The sequence below is a fragment of the Anoplopoma fimbria genome, chromosome 6 (genome assembly GCF_027596085.1).
Source record: "Anoplopoma fimbria isolate UVic2021 breed Golden Eagle Sablefish chromosome 6, Afim_UVic_2022, whole genome shotgun sequence".
In the NCBI taxonomy this organism is placed as follows: Eukaryota; Metazoa; Chordata; class Actinopteri; order Perciformes; family Anoplopomatidae; genus Anoplopoma; species Anoplopoma fimbria.
Genome location: NC_072454.1, coordinates 4735799 through 4754964, shown reverse-complemented (window position 1 = coordinate 4754964; position 19166 = coordinate 4735799). Strand labels below are relative to the sequence as shown.

Here is a 19166-nt window from a genome sequence, read left to right as displayed (position 1 = left end):
TATGGACAGTGTATCTACTTATTTACGTATCTGTTGGAATTACGTATCTCGCTTTGTCATTGCCACTCTGGGCCGGATACCGACGCATCAGGCTTTCAACTTACTCCAATGTAAACCCCTCCATGTCATGATTAGATGCTCAAAGACAATGACATAGCAGAGAGAGTCCAGCTTGAGATAGTCAACACGGGACGGGAGGGGAAGTGGATGGGTCATACAAACACAGGACTTTTTCCCAAGTTACCTTTTTTTTTTGTGTGCTGTGCAAAACTAAAAGTTGACATTATGTCATGTGAGTCGCTAGTCACATGACTAGTTCTAAACCCTTAGGATGCGCATTATTCAGAGATGTCCTCCAGTAGTAAAATCATGAGAGAGAGTCCAGCACGAGTAGCAAATCAAATCACAAAAAATTGCCCAATAAGGTGATTATCTCCACGTAAAAAGTGTTGGAAATGTCTTGGATTGGTTGGTCATCAGAACCATACTTTCCTTAAGATCGTCCCTCTCCCACTTGCCGTGTTGTTTACCTTAAATAATACAACAAATATGGCCTTTGGATCTTAAGAAAGATGAAGCGAAATACTCAAACAGAGTTACAAACGACCTTGGGATGCGACATCGGGCAACGGTGACATGCAAGTGTAAACACAGAGCGTTTATCCTTTGCTGGACCGTCCTCCCAAGAAATTGGGTAATCATTTAAGAGTATACGCACTTCTGTTGTATTGGCATTGGTAGGCTGTCGAATCGACTTGATTCACTGACTGACGGTTTATTCCTCTCTCTCTTTTCTCCACCAGGTGTCGAGAAGGCTACCAGGGGATCCGCTGTGACCAGTTTCTGCCAAAGACGGACTCCATCCTGTCTGACCCAAGTAAGCTTCCACATCTTTTGCTTTACAATGTACTCAGTGTAGCAAACATCCATTATTAAACCATAACATCAAATGTAATTGATAAAAGTCAACATGAGGAGAAACGGAGGGGGTCATATATCTTCACTCATCACTCTGATGAGGTTCAACTGGAGTTCTCGAGAGTATTGATCCTCATAAATAAAGCACTAAGGGAAGTCAAATCTTCATAAACGTACACTAAGACAGACTGCCAAGCAAACATCCCCCAAGTCAGAGTTATTAATGTCCGGTGTGTGGAGAGGGGGGTTCAAAGGTCTCAAATCAATCAAAATAATCAAATAAAAAAGTAGCAGGACATTAACTCTTCGGGTAAGGTACATCTGAAAAAATGTGGCCCGTATTACATATTACCCTTGAAATATGCATATGGTATTCTCCTGAAATATAGTACATCTAACATCTTGGCTGTGACCCTTATTGCATATTCCCCTTGAAATATGCCGACACGGTGTTTCTTCAGGAATGCTGTTAGTCATTGCAGAGGCAATGCAGTCATAGATTCCTTTCTTTTCACAAGTCATACAGCACATTCAATTCATGAAGTGCTGCAAAGTTGAACTTCCTCTGTGCATTGTGCATCTACATGCTCAATATGTAGATCTTGTAACAGTGGGATTTGATGCAGGTCCTCAGAAGCCACATCACTGCTTTATTCCTTCACAAAATCTGACAATGTCTTAAACTGAAATCCTTCATTTTATACATATTAAAACATTGAACACTTTGCAAGAGAGCGAGATTTACTGCAAAATACTACAGCTTTAATGACCATTTAAAATGACATTTATTACATTTCACACAATCTTCTCTCTTTTATGTTTAAGGAATAATAATTCATGTGTTTACTGCACTTCTACCTTTTGATTTTCTGCCTTTTATATTCTGCTCTTCCTTGTAATTTGTCCTCATATTACCTACTCATTTTCTCTTCTATTCCCTGCTTTCTTAAATACCCTCTTCCTACTCAGGCTAATGTCACTTCTCTCATTTCCTTATCCTCCAAAGACACGGTCCTCTCAATGTCACATAGCTGAGGGAGGGACACAAATTGCCCTAACTTCTGTCTTTACAGCTCGCTATCTCTGACATATTAATTTCCCCGTTTCTCTTAGCTCATTCCAAAAAATATGCGACCTTGTCACTGGGGCATTAACGTTGTGTCAGTACAATAGCTTATCTAAGACTTTTCTACCAACAAGCCGCGTCCTGTAATAGCACCATTTACCGTAAAAGGACAGTACTCTGCCTTCGGGGATTTTTTACCTCATAATTGTCCAATGTAAAAAAAAAAAAAAAGACCTTCTCTGTGGTAATATTCTGAAAATTTAATTTCTCATTATGACTATGCCCTACTTGATTGCAAAGGAGAATGTGCCATAAATGAGACATGTCGATGAAATGTGACAAATGCAACAACACTGTTATCCTTTACTTTCCAAATCATTAATTAAGTCACCGTAATGAGGTTTTTAATTCAAAGCAAGTATTGGGGTAATTGTCCTTGTTAGAACAACATTGTTGTTCAGTGAAGTGACACCCAACGCTATGTTTGTACACCAAACCTACTGACCTGAACACATTGGTAGCTAGGAACTGTCACTTAGACAATTTGTAAAATGTCAGCTGGAAACAGTTGTTGATTGCTTTGCTCCTTTATCTGTTGATTATTATGAAGAAACCCTAGACATTAGACCTACTGGCCCATAGACGTTTCAGTTCTCTACGGAGAGTCAAAGGGCACAGTCGAGAGTATTCAAAATCTAATGACATTTTGAGTTATTTAATATTGGGTCTCTGCCAATAACTCCTATTTTTATGATTTTTCTTTTACTAAGACTACATTCAAATTAGTTTAGAAATGTAAATATGTCTGTCTGCAGAATAAATCTGTTTTCAAAACATTTAATCTGCATGAGATTTTGTTTTGATTGTTTCCTATTGTATGACGCATTGTGGGCAATGCTTTATTTTTCGGATAGAATAGTTTCTCATCGTACATTTAGAGGAAAGCTCCTATGAAAGATTGGATGATTTGGTGCTTATAAAAAGTGAAATGCAGACCGTGTTCAGGTGTGCTTCCAGTTGATTTCACTTAATAGCATAACCTAGAATGGCTAGAAACAGCTTATGACGTACACATGAGTTTTAATAAGTACACATTTGATGAATATTTACTTGGGTTTAAAAAGAAACAGTTTTTGGAAATCCATCAGGAAATCAACAGTTCTTTCCAGTGAACCTTCTTGAAAATTGTTGTGAAATTACAGACCAGTGAAGGAAACATTTGCATTGAATATGTGGTGCAGTTGTCAACAAAGTGCAGCATTTTAGAGGTATGGTTGACCTGAAAAAGATGCTCATCCCTGATACCACATATCTGGCCTTGCTGCTGGGTAGGAGACGAGGTAAACACGTCCGGATCAGCCTGATCTCACAGATATACACCAAATGACCACGACCTCTTGACAGCGCATTACATGGTGGTGGCACATAAACCATACCAATGTATTTATTTCTGTCAGATCAAATTAGTCCGTACCCAATGACCCCTTTTCTCATCATGAATCCTTACTTTATAGCCTGGCTTTCTCTATGTTTAATTGGAACAAGATCTCGGATCCGTAGCACCTTAAGGGCTCAACAACTTTCATTGCAACTCCAGGTGTGAAAAGAGTTGAGTTTCGACATCAGAAAACAAAGTTGTACCTCAACAAATCGTAACTATTACCTCAAATTGGTGTCTTGCGTAAGTCAGCTGTTGATTGTTAATGTATTAATCAGAGACTCCATAAATATGATGTGGCTGGAGAGTTACCAAGTCATTACTTTTTAGGATCCCAGCTGACCTCCTGACACAAAGCCCCTTCTCCTCTCTGTTTGTTTCATCTTTAGCTCAAACCACTTTCCCTCATTCATTTCTGATCTTTTTTCATCTGGTAACATTCTCTAACTCTCTGCCAAATCTCTATCCTATTCATTTTTTCTGATATTAAGAATTGATCGGCCTACTGTCATGTCATTCTTCTCACTGGCTCTCATCCTTCTCTCAACTGCCAAATTCTTGTTTTTGTTCTCCACTACAAAACACAATGTTGTATAGCCTCTGGATCTCTTTTTCAGTAACACCACCTTTTTCTTTCCTCCTTTTTTTCCTCATATTATTCTCGCTGCTTCAAAAAGTTGGTAAGTGCAAAGTTAGAAAAGAAGAGCGGTAGATTGTGGCCTCCCTCTTCTTTCCTTACCCCCTCAGATAATCTTGTCACAGCATCACTCCTTGACTCCTCTGCTCGCAGTTCATCAAATCCTAATTTCCCGGGTTACCTCTGTGTCTCGTGCTCGAGCTTGCCTCAGTGTTGACATCCTTGTTCCCCTTTCCAAATTTCCCTCCAGGCAGCCCCCTCTCGCCCCCATCTGTCTTTTGCTAACCTCCTCCGTGCCATCCTTTCCTCGACACGCATCTTGTCCAAGCATCAGACCTCATCCCTTCTCCCTAGCCTACAGTTCTCTGTCCAACTCGTCTCCTAAGACATAGTGGCATGGCCCTCAGACGGACGGAGGCTTGAATTGTGCCAGCTAAAAAGGTTCACAAGCAGGGCAGACAAATACTGCCAAGGACCTCTGGCACTCTGCGGCCTCGACGGAATGGAAGGAAGGGCGAGAGTGATGAGGAGAGGGGCTGGATGAATGGGGACACATCTTCTTGGGTTGGGCTATCACACTGTCTGAGGGTCCCAGAGGACAGGAGGAGAGTCATAACAATGAGAATACAAACAGACAAAACAGAATGAGAGTGAGATACAAGGCAAGGCAGAGAGAGGGAAACATGATTTTCTTCTGGACAAAACAAGGAGTACTACTCTATAATTTAAATATTCAATAATAGAATGCAAGACATGAATAAATGGCAGACAGGGTTTACATAAAGCATTTAAGTCAAGAGGAAGAAAAGAAAAATAGAGCAGCAGCTAATGAATAGATGGATTAATATATTAGACAATAGAATATCAAAAACGTTCTTCGAGCAAAACCTTTTATGAGACTGAAGGTCCAGGCAACAAATTATTTCAATTTGCAATGAATAAAACCGAGAAAAGCAGCAAATTCTCTTTTCATCTTAGCTCAATGTAGAACTTGCAGGCCCACAGATAGGCCACCTGGAAGCTCATGTTGTGCAGTCAAATATTTTTTACAAACTGTCAAATTCTAGATGAGATCCCAAAGTTTCCATTGATACCAAATATGTCAGGTTAAATGTGTGTGGATGATACAAAAAACATTAAAATGTTAACATTTGATGGAATGCATGAAAAATACTAACTCTTGGGTTGAATATTTCATTCAGTTTAAATTTCATATAGCTCCATTATAGAGTTGGAACAAGCATGCACAGAGTGTGTTTTATACAGTCAATAAGCTGATGGTGAACCACCTTAAAGTTGTGTTAGGTGTAGAAAGATGGAGAATTGGATATTATGGGGGTAATTATTCATAGACTAGTGTAGACTGATGATTGATTGACACTGTTCAGAACAGCTGTTTCAGCTTTTAGAATAGAAATGCGAAGGTCGTATTGATTTTGCTGACCCACGCTGCTCTAACCAGGTGCACCAAGACTTAAATCTCAAATGAGCAACATCCTTATCACTTTTGGTCTCTACATAAGTATGTTTCAAGGCAAAGAAAGTGTGCACATCCTACCCCACTTGGGTACAGGTGCAGGACAAAAAAAATCGGCATTCAAAGGAAAAAGGAGAGATTGTCCACAAGGTTGATTTTACAAGCTGCTAAAATTATTTTTTATTGATGCAATGTTATCACCTAAGGTCCTCGCTACACAAATGACAAAGTCTGACGCTCAGAACATTGGGATGAATAAAAGTAATTTTGGGGGCTTGCAAACAGGGTGAACAGCTTGGAAGATCTACAATACAGTATCATGGCTATTCATGAAATAGTCACGAAAGTAAATCCATTGACGTCATATACAGGGACACGAATTGTCCGTTTTTTTGGGGGACAGTGTTATGTTACAAAGCGGAAGTTTGACAACAACTTGAAACACTCGTGTTAAATCTAACTTTCAACCAGAACATAAAACCTCAGGGGTTGTACATGTGTTCAGTTTCTAGTTCTCAAAAAGCTCAAATGGCTGACAGAGTTCTTCACCTAACTGGTTTGATGGGATGTGTTTGAGATCAAAGATTTCTTTTTGGGTTTCCTCTGAATCTGTCAAAGAGCAGCAAAGGCTTTTTTGTTGGCATCTTTACATACAGTATGACAAGTTTTTTTTGTTGCAGAAGAAACAGAACTCAAGCTGCTTTTGTTGTCGAGACATCTTTTGTTGTTGAATCTGGGAGGTTGCTGATTGGCACTACCCATTCTGAGGAACTTTCGCAGAATAATGCAGTATTCAGGAGCTAACGTAAACTAGACTCTAAATGTATTCTGTTTGAATAGTTTTCCTACTTTTTACTGCCTTACTTCAATCTCATTCTTTACTACTTTCACCATCTATACAGCCCTTCTGCAATTACTGCCTTTGTCTCAAATTGAGAAAAACACATTCAACCCTTCTGAATCGAAAGCCTTGGAACCGAGACAGTGTAGTTTAACAACAAGGCAGAGTCAGAAACGGCATACTTTTACCTACAGTACAGGACATGCATCATACCACACGCCATAGTCACAGGGAGAGAGATTTAGAGATTTAAATCTGGAGACAAATTTAATTCACGCTATCTTTATGAGATCTGATTTCATGCCTGGCAGGTCTGTGTGCAACGCAGATGATAACGCTGCAGTAATCATGCAAGTCCAATTTCCCCTGGAATACAACCCTGTGTTTCACGTTGTGTTGCATGTTTCTATGCATAAGATATAGAGGAAGCATAAAATCTGCTATTGCTTACAGCTTTATGCTTTCATCAGAGGCCAGCTGTTGAGTCAAGGGCAGTGCAAGTCACCTTGGATCGTGTCATTAGGGCTCCACTGAGCAAGTCATAGGTATTGTTTATTCAGCGTGCAAATACATCTAATTCTGCTTGAACTTTGAAATGATTCTCACAATAAAATTATTCAGTAGAGTACAAGGAGATCCGTGGTATGAATGAACACAGTATGAATTAAGTGTCCTTGGGCGAAACAGTGGCGACCTATTGGATGCAGGGTTGATGCTCTGTATTTGACCCAGACCAGTACACACTTTTGGAATCTATAAAAACACCAGACGCATATCTATTCAGGGAATGCTTTCTATCTTTTTCATTGAGCAAGGTCACGAGAAAACCGCCTCAAAAACCTTATGTGGGTGTTTGGGAACAAACCTCAAACTAGATGAGCAAAGTTCAAAGACGTCAATAAAAGCTCAGAGTGTTGCATAAGGCAGTGGTTCTCAACCTTTTTTCACTGATGTACCCCCTGTGAAATATGTTTTCAGCCAAGTACCCCCTAACCAGCGCAAAGCATTTGTTTTAGGACAATGAAATTGAATAGCCTACTGAATATAAAATTCAGTTTATGAGCTTACACTTATATTTTATTGAATATTTATTATATTTTTATAATAATTATCTCATTTTATTATAAAATCTCACGTACCCCCTGGGGTGCCTTCACGTACCCCCATTTGAGAACCACTGGCATAAAGCATATATATTGTACTATACATGCAGGGAGTCCATATGGAGTCCATAGGGCGGCTGTGGCGTAGTGGAGAGCAAGGTAGTTCTCCAATCAGAGGGTCGGCGGTCCGATACCCGGCTTCGATGTGTCCTTGGGCAAGACACTTAACCCCAAGTTGCTCCTGAAGGCTTGCCATCGGTGTGGACTGGATGTTGCATGAATGTTAGTTAGAGTCTGATGGTGGCACCTTGCATGGTAGCCTGTCATCAGTGTGTGAATGGGTGAATGATATGTAATATACTACTGACTGTAAGTTGGATAAAAGCGTCTGCTAAATGACTGTAATGTAATGTAATATGAAAAATCATGCAATCAAACACAATCCACAGAGTTGATGTTTTGAAGCATGGATTTAAATCTTCTATATATGGGATTTAGAGCGCTAATATAGCAGCAAAGAAATATTTGCTGATAAAGATATATTGGACAAACGTGTACCTGAGCAGAGAATGAAGTCTCTCTTCCACTATGTGTGTTGTAATTCGAGCATTTCTGTGCTTTGTTCATGTATCCTGGCTGGTCGAGCGTGCATTTTAGTGCATGTGAGTCTCTCTGTTGTGACCCACTGGCGAGCTAAACGCTGCCGTATTTGCGCTGTGCTCAGACGGCCATTACCACTAATAATACCGTCCCATTCGTTGTCGTAGAAGTGTAACGCCCACCGCCTAGTTCCCCCAGGTAATCACTGTTAGATCTGCAAGCACTGTTTTCGTTGTTTGCATTGTTAGTGCTGTTAGCACCGTTAGCCATACATATGCTCTGAATTTCATATGAAAAAACGTTAAGTTTGAAAAAAATGAGGACATGGCACTCTGTATGCTTTGCTGACTTTTATCAACTCTCACTTGCAGTCGCCAAAGTCAGACATTTTCAACACCTTACAGAAAAGGGATTTAAAAAGTGTGTCGGATTCAGGGGTAATTTATTGGTAGAAATGGAGTACAATATTTATAACTATATTTTACCATGTTGCACCATCATGTTTCCACAGTAGACCTTACCAAACACTGGGTTTAGAGAAGGCCTTTAATGCTTTTACGTTACCTGAAGGCCAATGTAGTTTTCCGACTCTAGGAAAAGGAGGGGTGAGAGAAGTAGTCAGTGGTTACCTTCAGATGCCACTTAATCCTTAACACAGTATCTTACTTGTTCATTAAAAAGAGAGACATGTATATATATTTTAAACAGCACTCATAATATGAGGCTGTACATATCAGTTGCTGTAGCAGATTTCGAAGTAGAAGTACTTCCTGTAAGTCGCTTTGGATAAAAGCGTCTGCTAAATGACTGTAATGTAATGTAAAGTAAAGAGAAAGCTGTGCAGTAGCAGCTACCAAATGCCCTTGGTTTAGTTTCCTCAAGCTATGCTGGCACATTTCTTTAAGTGCATGTTTGTGTGCATGCCAGGGTGTGCGTTGTTTCTGTGCTCTCCATTATTTTTATTTTTTTTTGTGTTTCTGCATGGTTGCGTCTCCATCCTGACATTCCCACACAGCGTAGGGAAGTGAAAAGCAGCATCTCCGGAGACATCTTTTTGCATTCACACCATCTGAAAGACTGAGTGGAAAGGAGCTGGATTAACGTTCGGAAGTACTTGACGTCTCCGGCATCAGCCGTGGTATCAGCTCTCTTTCTCATGCTGACTCTCCTTCTCTATTGTGGCAAGGCAAATCCAACCTACCAGGATACGGATAAAGAGCTGTCAAGTCTGCGCCTTGCAATAGCAAAGCCAGAGGGGGTCTAAGATGTGAAAGCTGTGCGTCTCTTTAAAGCCTAACGATCACCAGGAGCACATTGAAACCTTTAAATCCTGGATCAAGATTTTGTATTTTGTACTTTTTCATGTTAGAAATAACATTGCTTCCATTGTATGAAGCTCGAGCTGCAGAGGCACAGGCTACTTTCAGTTTAATTGGCCTGTGTCTGGGGTGAAGGAAATGGCAACATTCACTTCTAGACTACCCATTAAAAACAGCAAAAGATGACTCTCTCTGACAGCAGGTCTCTTTAAAACCAGATGAAAAGAATCCATCTTCCACTGTTATGCTGTTTATCATCTCCTCTACCACTAGATGTGTAATAATGTATTATGTATTTGTTTGTGCTAGCATGCAAGACACTGCTGTGGATCACAATTAGTAACATAATCTACGAGCTGCTATTAAACTAAAGTAAATCAGACAATAATTACACACAGCTTGCAAGTGCAAACTTGAATAAAAGCACTGAGAAGATTCGCCCGGTGCCTTCATGTGTGAAAACACTAGAGCCTTAGTCAATACAAGAGCTACTTAAACAGGTTATTGCTTACTTTAGGGACATTTCCCTCCGTTCATGACACAACAACATTTGTTATAGTGAACTGAGTTTCAAGATTGAAACCTGATGTGTAAATTAATTAAAACCGGAATTCTGTAAAGTTAATTGACAAACCTAATGGTTTAGTCTCTAACTTCAGTTTGGCATGGCACCAAAAATTAAGCAACACATTCTTTTTTGACTCCATGACTGCGACTGATAACAGTCAAAAGCGCAGGTTTAATTAATAACATTAATAATGCATGCATTGCGTTGAGTTTTGTCAGGTCCACATATTGTGTAGGCTCACTGTAATGGCACTCATGCGTATCACCATTTGTGTAAGTTTATAGAAGCCCAGCTGTCTTAGGTGTCCTTGTGGGGGATCTGAGCATCTTCTTTGTTGGCCGCAATGTAACTTTGACAGTGTCTGCAGCAGACTCACAGGACAGTCTCTGAACACTGTGTTCAACTACAGACTTCAGGCAATCTCCCCGGATGAGCTGCTAAAACAGGGTGGAACCAATTATAGAGTTTAAAGAAAACCTGCATAGCAGAACCAATCCAAAGTAGGGACCTTCATATTCGGTCCGGTGACAGCAAGAAGTGCTTGTTAACACTTTTGTACCAGAAACACATGCACGGAGCTTTTATTGCTGCAGTTGCTCTGCTAACAGGCTAGCAGACACACACAGACGGGTCACTCTCTGTTGCTGCTGTTACTGTTACTTGTCCCTTCAATGCAACTTATGTCATCCGATCATGCCAGGACATGTTAACTTTCAAGCTTACGTGTTTCAAGATCTGATCTTTCTTGCGTTTTGATCCGATTAGCCAAGACCACATACTCAGAGGGATCATTGAGTTTGAGTCTCAGTGAGGTGTGGACAGCATGTGGGCTCAATTCAGGAAACTTATTCATCAAAATACTCTCATCATCCTCCTCCCCCCCCACACGGGAGTTCCTCTCTAGAGCCAGAGCAAAGGGGAAGGAGGAGGAAAATCAGGGATGGAGCACAGCTGAGACCTGCTGTCTGAGTCAAGTTAAGTTTCCGCTGATGAAAACCTGATTGTGCTGCTTCAAAATTAAAGCTTTTGAATAATAAAATAACCATTGACTTTATAGAAAAGGAAAAGTGTTCTATTCCCATGTTCTACTCGTGACTGATAGCCTTGAGTTTGAAGTCCAGCGTCGTGTCTCTTTGAGGAGCATGTTGTCCTTATACACACACACTGTAATGTGATGGTGAACCTATCCTGTTGGTCCTTATACACACACACACTGTAATATTATGGTGAAGCACAGTGTGTATCCGTATCCTGACACATGCTGGTGCTGCGGTGCGGCACTGTAATGTGATTATCAAGAATCCAGCAGAGCTTAGTTGGCTGCTCTTCTTCACTAAAGCAACTACTAATACTACATGGAGGAAGAGTATGCAGCAAAAATAACAGGGGACTTTTATTGTGAAGAACTAATCTGTTTATCCAACAATTTACAGCCGCTCCTTTGACCACGAAATGTATACGATCACTGTCCAATTAGGCAACTCATGACAAGTGTAGATACACATGAGCAGACACAGCTGAGTTCCCAATGAAAATGCAAGTGTAACCATGGCAATTGATGGACAGAGCAATAGATATGCACGCAATACGATTGCATTCTTCATGTTTTGGTTGCACTTGTTTGCCAGTGAGAGCTAGAGAAGTGTGAGGGCTAAAATATCGCTGTAGATGGAGGCAGTAGATTCTCAGTAAAGCTCTGTCGTCAGCCTGAGCTTCCCCCAAGTGTCACACACTGCCTGATGCTGTTGCTTGGTGCATGACAAACTGACTTCTCTGCAGGTGGAAAAGGTGATGTGGGACTCTTGCCGATAGAGATTTCAAATACACAGCATGTGGTTTTCCATTTCCCCTTTCATTGTGGTTCAAACTTTAACCTATGACGAAAGGTGTGCTCTGCTGAAAGGCCGCTAGAGTCACAGTTTTTTGGATCAGTTTTCCTGTTTGGCAGGCTATTTCAATATTCCTCTTTCCAAGGGCCAAAGAGTGGCAGCGTTATTTATACCCAGCCTTTCCAGGTTCCAGGTGCACGGCATGGCGCTGGCAGTTCGCTACCGACACCCTTCTCCCGTGCGCGCCTCCATCGGAACACGCACGTATAGGCAGGGGTTAATTATCTGCAGGTCCGCCTCCACCTGGCTCGCAACAGCGACACAGAACATTAGAGCTCGCAGCTTGTTTAACCGCCTTCAAGAATCACAGACGTATCAGTGAGCGGCATTACCTCGTTTGCTATTCCTGTGAGTGCAGCTGGTGAAATACTTCAGATGATGCGCTAACACGTAGCATGCCGCTGGGTGTACAAATGTGGAGTCCTGGGTGTATTTCTGTCATCTCTGCGACACCTTCGTTAGGCACAATTCATTGAATCCAATTAAATGAATGAAGAATACCAAGAAAAAACTGAAAATGTTGGACTCGCGCCAGAGTCTACAGCTTGATCAAAGTTAATCAGGTGCCTTGTGCTTTTTGGCTGGCATTAGCGGTGTCGATAATAGCTGACTCGCTCCTTCATATTTCTCTCTGCCTACAACGAGCGAATCCATTCTGCATTTATCTCATTTTAAATGGACCAAAAAAAAAAAAAAAAACACATGAGGCTATATTGTCCTCTAAAATGATATCCCTCCCTCTGCGGGTGAAATCAGTGGCAAACGCAAAATTGACTATTGCAGTGGAGCTTAATGGATGCTGATTGCTGAGGCCAATTTAACTTCAACCCATCTATTGCAACGGACAGGGACGGCGAGCAATCAGAAAAAAGGGGAGGGAGGAGAAAGGGGGGGGGAAACGAAAGGAAACACATATTGATTGCAGCAATTCATCCGGCGTGAACCCAACCGTGCTCCAAAGCTTTCCTGAAAATATTTACACAAGTGAGTAGCAATTGCTTTGGATTGAATATCAAAAGCGATAACTTTGTTGTTTGTTCCACACAAGATGGCATTGTTTTTCTCGTAAGTATTGTCCAGAAATACCATCGAGCATCTGATCGAGACTTTTGGCTGCGGCCGCATACGAGCCATAATGGATCTGGAAGGCCCCAATTTGTAGTGAAGTATGGGTCTTGTCAGCTGGTGCTTAGTGAAGAATATGGCAGTGGGATGCAGATTATCCCAGAGAAGTGCAGGCTGGTGGGCTCGCAGCTTGCACCCACCCTCCAGTCACAGGTCATTAATAACTGGGCAAGGGTGGGAGGCAGGGGGAGGCAAGTGTTCTGCCTCATCTCACAGTAGCAGACAGCTTGCTTCCTCTCTTTGTCTCTGTCTATTGTTCATGTTTGTCTCCTTTTTTTCTCTCCATCTGCTGCTTCAAACTTGTGTCCTGTTTACCTTTTTTCCATTATGTTAAACATTATTTAATGTTCATTATGTATTATTATGCTATTTTCCGGGTGCATATTTTTATCTCAAGTTCCAGTTACAACATGTTTTCATGCGTTAATGCTCATAATCCTCCTTGTTTTTCTCATCCTGGCTGTCCTGCAGCACCTCTTCTCACCCTCTCTCTGAAACGCTCCGTTGTAGCGCTTGCTCCTCCCTCCAGAAAGCAAAGTCTGCTCTGATTGGTCAGCTAGCCCGCTCTGTTGTGATTGGTCAACGTTTTCACATTTCAGAGCTTCATCTCCGTCTCTCTCTTTTGTTGTTTGAGGGCCAAACTAGCTGGAAGGAGTTTTACGTCACTTCCGTAACACTGTGACCTCATAAAGTTACAGAAGTGAAGGAGATAATTCAATGGAGCCATTTCAGGAGCTTCTGAGGGGGAGGGTAACTCCTTTTAGGTGTGGACTTCAGGTTTTACACTCTACGGACCTTTTACATGTACAAAAATATATATAACACACTAAAGAAGAGGGAAAAAGTGGAAAAGCATAATAGGGCCACTTTAAACATCAAGTTTGCAGGTTGGTTTCTGCTCAGATTATTCAAAGTGTTGTGGTAAATATACTTCACTGCCTCAGACACTGAATGCACATGAACCATTTCTAATAGCAGCAAGTGTTTTTCTTTATTTTGATAATCATTTGCATCTGCATTTATTGTAAATTGCATTGCAAATGCATTATTCAAGAATCTTTGTAGAACGGATTTATCATACAAAATGTTCAAGACAAAGTGGAAATTATGTAAATATATCTTACATTAAACTACATTTCTAGCCCATGCACAGGGATTTTCAGCCTCAAATGTGACAATTAAAACGTGTTTATTGCTGAAAGACAGACTCTCCTCCTCCAGTCCCTAACTACATTATTCATAATACAGATTAAAATAACTGTTCATGAAGAGAGAAAACAAAAAGAAAAAAGCATAAAGAAAGTTTGTTTTGTCAATCAAACACTATTTTTAACTGGATGATGAATGTGAACACAAATGAAATCTAAAACCTGGGAGACTTGGGTCATTTATTTGCCTGTCAACTTCTGTATTTTACTGCAGTGTTGTTGCAAAGCAGACCAATCGGCAGCAGAATCAAGGGCCCAAGTTTACAGGGAGCAGGGTTGCAATGGGGATTGTAGGATTAAGGATCACTAAAGACCAGCGGGCCCTCAAACTGTTTGTTGTGGTTGAAGCTGCCAACTCAAAAACATACCTGTGTGTATAGAAGAACTCATAAAAACACAACTACAGCTTCTGACCACCATAATCTTTTGGACAAGCAAATCCATCTCCGTCATGGTTTAATTCTTTTTTATGATTGAACCCGAACTCAGCCCTAATAAAAAAGGCTGTACTGTCATGTTCGCAATGTAGGTAATGAGTAAATATTTAGCAGAGCTTTAACAAACCGTAAACATTGTAACAGAGAGATGCAGCACATGAGTCTGGTCGTGTCGTATTGTACAGGACAGAACAGGGTGATGGCACATCACCAGAATGACCTGAAAGTCAACAAACAGGAAAAAACATGCTCTGATTTGTTTGTCACGCTGGCTTTGGATGAGAGACTGAGATGAGAGTGAATATTCGCAGGACAAAAGTGTGATGTCATAAATACCTTTAGCCAGAAGACATCAAAACTCAACTAAGACTCTTAGCTGAGAAGGGCTCTATCTCCAGTTTTAACCTCTGAAAAATTGCATTAATTGTTGACAATACACTTTTATTACTGTTTATGATGTAAAAAGTATAATTGCATGACACTAGCTTTAGTTTTGAAAAGCAGAAATCAGTATATTACTAGGAGTATTCAGTATCCAATGACAATGTGGCAAATGTACAGAAAAGCACAAACAGTATGAAAAGATTAAATTCATTTTTTGTGCAATAAACTCAGCTTCACTTAGTTGCATTACATTTTGTTCTTATCATTGATCAAAGCAACCAAATTATGTAAAAATAATGAAACTATACGGTCACATTATCACCATTATAGTGCACTGAAAAGCTTAAAAAGAACATTATTTCTGCAACTTCTTGATGCAAGGCAGGGCAACAAAATATGGTTGGTGCTGCCTTGCATCATATTTTATGTCTTTATTTTTCCTTTTGCCGTGTGACTACATGTTTTTGACTTTTGATTCAGATAGGTGTGTGTGTGTGTGTGTGTGTGTGTGTGTGTGTGTGTGTGTGTGTGTGTGTGTGTGTGTGTGTGTGTGTGTGTGTGTGTGTGTGTGTGTGTGTTTAAGCACACAACTTTAGGAATTTAAGCAACTGTCTCATCTAATGACAGCCCTCTCAATACCAGCCCCAGTGAGTTTAACGATTATGACAACGTGCTAATGGCCGGCAGACCTCAGCGATGGAGCAGTCGGATGAGAGAGGTAGTCGAGCAAAATGACTTGAAATTGCGTCGTCCAAATTGCTTATTAATGCTCCTTTTCTAAAGCTCTTTGAGTTGACAACTGAGGACAGTGTCATTGTCAATCAAAGGGAGGCAGGAGACGGGACATTCAGTGAGAACCATCTCTACTAATCTTCTCTGGACAGATTGAAGCATCGAGTGTCAGAAGATTTCGTCTCTGTCTGTCTCTTTTTCTTTCCGTTATATAAACACACTATCTTTTAATGCTTCTCACTGCCTATTGATTCATATTTTTCTATATTTCTTATCATTCACCAATGGCATGAATTATCATAACTGCACTTTGCATTGTGTAACACAGAAGTGTCTAAAAACTGGTCTGAGAAAGATTTAATTATGTATTGAGAATAATTAAAAGCCATATTGCTCCCTTTGTGATATTAAAGAGAGAATAAAATAACATTAATCCCTGAAAATAATTATTAAATAATATATTCAGTGCATGAAGTCTTTTATTAATTCTTCTATAAATAAAAGCAACAATTTGTCCGCATTTTCATATTCCTCTTAAAAGAGGTCCTACTATTTTTCTGATTTAGATGTTTAAATAAAAACTTCTACAATAACTAAACTAAGGAGGTACGTGACAACAGTATCTGAATACAATGAGTCATACCTACTTTACACCTTTACAGTCCAGCTGTGAGGTATTTATTACATAGATTTCTTTCTTGTAAAAACTGGTAAAAAAGTGTCATTTTTATTTAAGATGTAAAACAGAAACATAGTAAGTACGTAGGTAAAGCTTTATTTTTATAGCTTCAAAACAACGGTTTCAAAATAAGACGATAAAAGCATTAGCAAAATTGTAAAAATGTAAAGACCAGCTTGTCCCCTCAACAAAATTTACTGCAGCATTTGAATAGTAAAAAACACAGAAATAAAATGAATACCCAAGTACATGAAGTATATGCTGATAACATAACCCCAAAAGTAAGTACAAAAAACCCCTGCCACTCATCCACACTGACCTGTTCTACCTCACAGCCCTCCAGTCATCCATCCTGCCCTTGTTCCTCCGTCTCCCTTTCTCTTTATAACGCTGACCTCATCGCACCATGTATCCCTACGCCCCCTCAGCTCAGCCCTAAATGGAGACGGGTGTCTGGGTACATTAAGACACGCTGCTGTGCCTTTGCTCCACCTAGCTATGGCTCCAATCCAGGGCCTGTAGTCATTAAACCTCCGTGAACAAGAGAACTGATCAAGGATCACTGCTCGGGTTGCATGGCCATATTAAACTGCACTGCACTAAGGGGAACAAGAGTCCTTTATGGCTGGGGGATAAAAATAACTCCAGCTATCCCCAGATCACCTTTCTTGCACCACTGGCATTCAGGATTTATGATCTGACTGGTTGGTTTGAGCTTTTTATGCACACCTATAACACACAAAGTAAATATGTACATTTCTTATGATATCATTATGAAATAGTTGAAGAGTTGGTTCAGGCTTCAGAATAAAAGTCTTTATCTTCAATACAAACAATGATGGGCTGTTGAAGCACTTGTGCGGCTTAGATGGATGAGCTGTTGTGTTCGAAAATACCTCAGTCTTTGGTGATCTGGAGCGATTCATTTACTTTTGGATTCTGGGTAAATGTTAAATAAACTCAAGTATGGATTGTTTTATTTTCCAACTGCAGTGACTGAATTTGATACCCTTCTGATTCATGCATCTAACTCCCTTTTTTAGCAGAGGTAGCTGAGGCTCATTGGTAGTCTAGCTGTTAATCGATTGTGTAATAACAGACCTGCCATTTAGTTTAAGTGCATCATTTACTCAAACTTACATAGTTGTGAAATATTGGCTGTTTTTTAGTTCGATAGAGGGGGTTATTTTTTCTCTAAACTGATCAGTAGAGACTTGCAGTCAGCACAGAAGCTGCAGTATCTGTTGCTAAAAGCACATAACTTTAATATCAGTCAAAGAAATGTCTTAATTTTAAGGTCTACTATGCAGCTCCGTTGGTTGGTTTGTAAACAAGTCGGCAATGTAACTTGCACACTATAAGTTTATGATAAACTCCCATCTTCACCTAAATGATTTCATTGGTTGTGGGATGCTCTGCCACATGGACCCAAAGGCTCTTTGCTGATGCTCAAAAAAGTACGGAATACGGCAAAATAGGGAGAAAAGAGAAAAACCAAGGTATCTATCTATCTATCTCTCGTTTGTAACATAAAAATAGAAGTATTTTAAAATCCACCTACAGATCTTAGATGTGTCTCTGTGATTTACAATCAGGAGTCGCCCTTGAACACAACACCAAACCGATTTAAATCACTGACAAAATCCGAGGTGGTGGAATTGGTTATTTATGTGACATTTTCAACTTAACTCTAGGTAAACAAAATAGAGAGCTGAAGGAATGATGGACGGGATGAGAGGAGGAGGAGGAGGAGGAGGAGGAGGAGGAGGAGGAGGAGGAGGAGGAGGAGGAGGAGGAGGACGTCTGGAACTCTCCGTGACTTAACTACATGACATGAGTGCTGCCCTGCTGAGTCAAGGGTCGCCCTCTGTCCGTCTCCTTCCCTCCTCTCTCTTCTGTCGCTCCGTCAGTCCTCCATACCCTTCAACCGCTGCTTACTAAAACTCATCTTTACCAGAACTAGCCAAACTCTCTTTTGACATGTCCTGCCTCTCTCTCTCTCTCTCTCTCTCTATCTCTCATAATCCTCACTCCCGCTGCCTTCCTCATTCCGTTGCTTTTGGGAACCGTTTACTCTTCCCTTCCTCCTCCTCCTCTTCTCTTACTCATTCATCCTTGCAAAGCCTGCCGGCGAGCCACCCTCCTCTCCGTCTCTCTCCTTCCTTCCTCCTGCTTTCCAAAAAGCCCCAGAGGCATCAGTGATTCACTGGCTGACCTTCCTCTGCAACATCTCAAGTCTGGCTGGCTCCACTTCTCCTTTACATTTCCGCAATTGGCAAAGAGTCAATCCTATATTTTTCTTTTAAAATGTGAAGTCAAAAATACTTTTCTGTCACGGCCATGTCCGTAATCCATTTTAAACATAGTTAATGTGTTATAATCTGCTATAATATAGCACAGTATGATCATAGTACTCATAAATATTCATAATGCTGTAAAACAGTATTCACAACACATCATAAAGCATTTAATGATGACTTATAAGGTCAAGTATTGTAACAATGTATAACTTCTAGTCAAATTTTTGGGACATTTTGAAAAAAAAAATTTGCAAGGATCATCATGTATTATAATACTCATAGTTGAAATAAGCTATACATTTTTATAATGCATTATAATCACTGTCATAATGTTTATTGTTTAATTCAAGTAAAGTGAAAAAATATCTGAGAACAATGCTCAAAACATTTTAAAACAATTTTTTGTAGCAAACAATGGCCTTTCAGAGTAACATTATCACATTAT

At 40.3% G+C, this 19166-nt stretch overlaps 1 protein-coding gene across 1 annotated transcript in view; it reads left to right on the top strand.

Annotated features, from left to right (window-relative positions):
- The window catches only part of LOC129092670 (pro-neuregulin-3, membrane-bound isoform), a 349566-nt gene that overhangs the window by 284816 nt on the left and 45584 nt on the right, over positions 1 to 19166 (top strand). The window contains 2 exon segments of the mRNA XM_054600685.1: positions 804 to 877; positions 4100 to 4102. Coding sequence (XP_054456660.1) covers positions 804 to 877; positions 4100 to 4102 — 77 coding nt within the window.